General features: G+C 52.3%; 1 protein-coding gene across 1 annotated transcript; it reads right to left on the reverse strand.

Annotated features, from left to right (window-relative positions):
* Positions 1–2,578: 2,578 nt before the first annotated feature.
* LGALS1 (lectin, galactoside-binding, soluble, 1) lies at positions 2,579–4,784 on the reverse strand. Its single transcript, XM_006890218.1, has 3 exons — positions 4,612–4,784; positions 3,547–3,712; positions 2,579–2,725 (listed from the first exon to the last, which is right to left on the reverse strand). Exons 1-3 carry the CDS (start codon positions 4,782–4,784, stop codon positions 2,579–2,581), a joined length of 486 nt encoding a protein of 161 aa, XP_006890280.1.
* Between the last annotated feature and the right edge of the window lie 210 nt (positions 4,785–4,994).

Genomic DNA, 4,994 nt, shown 5'->3' on the forward strand with positions numbered 1-4,994 from the left:
TGGTGAAGAGATTGAGATAGTTAACAGTTTTTGTTTACTTGGCTCCATGGTCAACGCTCTTGGTAACAACAGTCAGGAAATCAAGAGACGAATTGCATTGGGAAAGTCGGCTGTGAGGGACCTCTCAAGAGTACTGAAGAGCAACGATGTCAGACTGGAGACTAAGGTGCACCTGATGCGGGCTATAGTCTTCGCAATTACGTGCTATGCATCAGATAGTTGGACAGTGACTAGGGTAGATAGGAAGAGAATTGATGCCTTTGAGCTGTGGTGCTGGAGAAGAGTGTTGAATATACCATGGACTACTAGGAGAACAAACAGGTTTGTCCTGAAGAGGGTGAATCCAGAATGTTCCCTGGAGTCAAGGATTCTGAAGCTTCATCTGACGTATTTTGGGCATGTTGCAAGAAGGGACTCGTCCTTGGAAAGGGACATCATGTTTGGCAGAGTGGGGGGGGTGGCGAAGGAGAGGAAGACCTTTGATGAGATGGACCGATTCTGTGACTAGAGAGGTGGGAATAAGTGTGTTTGAGATAGCTAGGTTGGCACAGGATAGAAGAGCGTATAGAGCTCTTGTACATAGGGTCGCTATGAGTCGCAAGCGACTTGATGGCACATAACAACAACAACATAAATGTATATAGTGTATATATATGATATATACGGTGTATGTATGTGGTATAGATATATGTGGCATATATAGATGTGTGTGTGTGTGTGTATATACACACACACAGATACATATGGTGTGTATATATATATATGAGGTATAGGGGATTCCAAGATGGCGATGGCAGCAGAAACAGCATGACGAGCTGCAGGAGCAGCAGACCACATGGAGAAAGGCCACCATGCCTTCTACAAACCTCTGTTTATTGATAATTGAACAGTTAAACAGTTGATGACTGGTCTTCGGTGCAGATTGAGGCCCAGCAGCAGGAGATCAAGGATTTCCAGGGAGGAATGGGTGAGTCCCGCAGCTCCCAGCCCCCTGGTGCAGATCCCCCACTGCTGTCACAGCTCCATGGGGCTCCCACCGCCAGACCCCAGGGATCCCCTCACCTGGGATGGACAGTAGGCACCGCCGCACCCCCCACCAGGCTGGTGCAGCAGAGCCGCTACACGGCCTCAGAGTGGACTTATTCTGGGGAGAATTCTTGGAGCCAAGATGGTGGTAGCAGGAGATGCAGTGGCAGATTGGGGTTTCTTTGGACAGGCCAGAGAGGACGATCGCCAATACAGTGGACTGATGAGAGTCACTGTGAGCTGTCTATGACTTGATGAGACTTAACAGTGGCAGCATGTCTAAGACGGCAGATATCCTCAATGCACTGCATCTCTTGATCTGTTGACTGCATCCGCCAAGAACTATTTAGACCTGGGGGAAGGAGGTCTGTTCACCACTCTCAGGTCCCCTTCTTCATTTATAAAGGGGAAGGGCAGTGACACCTAATTAAAATTACAGTATGGCCGCTTATGGCAGGGGGGTTAATGGTGGCAGTGCCGGAATTGGGGACTCTGTCCCTGGCCACATGGTCTTCAGTGAAGTGTGGGGCCCGGACTCGGGCGGGGGAGACTTTGGTGGGGGAGTGTGCCAGCCAGCCCCTAGGGTGTGTCATCTGACCCTCAGGATGAGCTGTCTGGCCCTCGGGGTGAGCAAGCACTCGGGCTGAGATGGCCCTTGGGGTGAGCCGGCTCTCGGGGTGAACTCCTCAGCCCTCATGTTGTGCCATCCAACCCCTGGGTAGAAAAAACTGCCTAGGGTGTACAGAGAATTTTATCTAGGCTACTTTCCTCCACCCTCTCCCCCAGTATACCCATAATACCCCCAAAGCCCTTCTATTTGTAACTCACAAGTTTGTTCTCTCTAGGTTTGCTCCTTTTCCTATAGGTAACCTTAACACTGAGTTTTACTCCAGACCTGACCCTGAACCCGGTTCCAGAGACAAAAAGGAAATATAACTGCCAGCTAAGGACACAAAGGAGGATGGAGCCTCAGGGTTCAGACAACCATCCCCACTGGACCCGCCTGGGAAAACACTTTGCAGTCCAGAGGGGAGTAAATGTCAGGAAAATGTCTTCTAACAGAACAAGAAGGCAAGGAGCCTTAACCCAAGACCACCAGTAAGGTGATGAAGTGTGCTCCCTTTCCCCCTTGACATCAACACCCCTGTTCAGCGTGAAGAAGCCAGAGAGTCTGCGCCCAATTCCCAAAATTCCCAAATGAGAAACCCACAAGTGAATAAGACTGTTTATTTAATCACCATTGGACTATGCTTACCATTACCCTGTATCATCTGGTCCCCACTAGATACTTTCCATTTCCTTCACCTGCTCCCCCCTCCAACCAAATTGTGCAGCCCTGAAACTGCATCCCTGCAATTTCATCCCTGCCCATCCTCACTCTTCTGCTACCAACCCTCTCTTCCTTGTATCCCCAACATGTTTTTCCCCAAAAAATAAAAAAAGAGTATATATATATATATACTGAATTTTCTTTAAGTACTGAATTTGACACGCACACATGAAGCCAGGTCAGAGGCAGCTGCCTTTATTGGGGGCTGTGAGTCAGCTGGTTTCACTCGAAGCTCAGGCCAGTGACCTTAAAGTCGCCGTGGACCTCAATGAAGGTGATGACCTCCATGCCGAGGCGATTGGCAAACTTGAATGAGTACCCATCAGAGAGCTTGATGGTCAGGTCACTCTTGTCGAAGGTGACGAACACCTGAGGGGCAGGGAAGAGCAGTGAGCAGCTGGGCCCAGCGGGACCTGGCTGCAGAAGGCTTGGCACCACAGCCCCCGCCAACCTTTCCTGCCATGCAGCCCAGAAAGAGCCTCATTTTGCAGAGAGCTCTGGTGGCCTAGCCTGTAGGGAACGACACTGCTGAGCCAAAGGCAGCTTCTCTCTCAGGTGGTTCAAATCCACCAGCGGTTCTGCGGGAGAAAAATGGGCAGGCTCCTCCTGTGTGATTTGCAGCCTCAGGAAAACCCTCTGGAATGTCAGCTATGAGTCAGTTCCAATTCAACGGCTATGACTTTTAAGGCAGAAGGAGAATTGATGCCTTTGAGCTGTGGTGCTGGAGAAGAGTATTGAATATATCATGGACTGCCAGGAGAACAAACATGTTCATCCTGGAGAGGGTGAGACCAGGCTGGTTCTGAAGCTTTGTCTGACACACTTTGGACATGTTGCAGGGAGGGACCGGTCCTTGGAGAGGGATGTCATGCTTGGGAGGGTAGAGAGACAGCATAGGAAAGAAAGACCCTCGATGAGATGGATTGAATCAGTGACTGGCGTAATGGGGGTTGGTGTGTCAGAAACGATAAGGTTGGCGCAGGATAGAGCAGGGTTCAGGGCTGTTGTCCACAGGGTCGCTAAGAGTCGCAGGCGACTTGAGGGCACATAACAAGAACAGGGGAGGCTGTTGGGGTTAACATACATCAGAGGTCTCTTGCAGTGAGGACAGGGAAGAGAAGGAGAGGCCTGGGTCTCTAACCATTAAACCCAGCTCCGCCCCAGCCCCTGGTGTGCCCAGCATAGCCCACCTCCGTGCTACAGTCCGCCTCGAAGGGGAAGATGCTCTCCCGGTGCTCAATGCCCCAGGAACCCTGGCTCCGGCTGTTGCACACGATGACGCCTCCGGACTCCTGGAAGCGAGGGTTGAAGTGCAGGACCAGAAGGTTTCTGTCTTGGCCCAGGTTCAATGTGAAGCTATGGGGTCAGGGAAGAGGGGGGGGGGGTAAATCTTCTTTCTCTGTGCCATTCAGGACACCTCCGTGGAAAATGTGTGCACTGAGACACAAGAACCCTGGGCTCCGGCTGCTTGCTGTGTGACCTGGAGCATGTCCCTGCCCAGCTGTGGGCCTCAGTTTACTCATCTGAAGAATGGGGGCAGTCCAGAAGGGTGTGTAAGGGTGTCTTGCTGTGCTGACAGCCTCGCACTCTTGGTGATGTTGGGCACTTTCATTGGAGGGCAGAGAGTCCCTCCAGGGGGTGACCTTTAGGAGAGGCAGGGGGCAAGGGTCCTCTCTGCCTTGTGGACCTTGCGTCTTTAGTGCGTGGTACAGCTCCCAGCGAGTACCGAGGCCTGAGTGAGTGCGCAGCTGGGAGGAGGGTTTTTATAAGTATTGATCAAGATGGCACCTGGAGAGTGTCTGGCATCTTTTCTACCTGATGACCGCCCTTTGCCCTCCTGATGGATAATAAACTGAGTCTCAGTGAAGGTGGCAGCCGACTGCTCCACTTTCACATGACCCCTGGGAAACCAGGCCAGCTGAAGAAATGAATGACGTCAAGGCTGAACGAGTGAATGAGAAAGGCAGTGTAAAGACCTCGCAGAGGGAGGGGTGACCCCTCTCTTTACATCCCCCTCCAAGCTCCAGTCTCACCCTTTCTGCCCCCCAGGGCCCAGACCAAGCTGAGGTATAAGACAGCAGCTGATTTCATTTAAGGGAACATTGAGTCTTGGGGGCTCCCAGACCCCACGGAAGAAGTGACTCCCTGGGAATCTGCGGGCAGCCGGTTTATCCCCTCCCAAGCCAGGAGCCAAGGCCACCACGCCCCAACAGTCACCTGGGCTGGACCCTCCCACCCTCCCTGTGCCCCCTCACCTCTTGGGGTTAGAGGTCACATAGCCCTGCAATCGGATGGACTCCCCGTGCTTGATTTGTATTTCTTTAATGCTCATAACCTGCACACACAAGATCCCAGGGTTAGAAGCCAGGGCTCGGCTTGTCAGGGCCTCTTGGGCAGGGGCGTCGCCCACCTGCACCCCTGCCCCCATCCTCAACGAGGCCAGTTGAGAGCCTGCAGGGCCTAGGAACGCAGTGTGGCTCTGGGCAAATCCATTCTCTGTAATCTGAGTGAGTTTTTAGAAAAAGGGTTCTAGAGGCTTGTGAGGGTTTTAGACTCTAAGTCACCAGGAGGTTGGGCTGCTGCACTGCTTCCTGACAGGATGGAGAGAACCAGGCTTGCCCCAAACCACCTGGGAGTC

This window comes from Elephantulus edwardii, unplaced genomic scaffold (assembly GCF_000299155.1).
Source record: "Elephantulus edwardii isolate Elephantulus edwardi_28Jun2011 unplaced genomic scaffold, EleEdw1.0 scaffold00086, whole genome shotgun sequence".
Lineage (NCBI taxonomy): Eukaryota > Metazoa > Chordata > Mammalia > Macroscelidea > Macroscelididae > Elephantulus > Elephantulus edwardii.

What these genes read in the sequence shown, in the direction of transcription:
- LGALS1 (XM_006890218.1), bottom strand. Translation starts at nt 4,784, where the DNA reads ATGGGGGCAGGGGTGCAGGTGGGCGACGCCCCTGCCCAAGAGGCCCTG. An exon ending in GTGACCTCTAACCCCAAGAG is followed by an intron (nt 3,713 to 4,611) that starts GTGAGGGGGCAC and finishes CTGACCCCATAG; the next exon opens with CTTCACATTGAACCTGGGCC. An exon ending in AGGCGGACTGTAGCACGGAG is followed by an intron (nt 2,726 to 3,546) that starts GTGGGCTATGCT and finishes CCTGCCCCTCAG; the next exon opens with GTGTTCGTCACCTTCGACAA.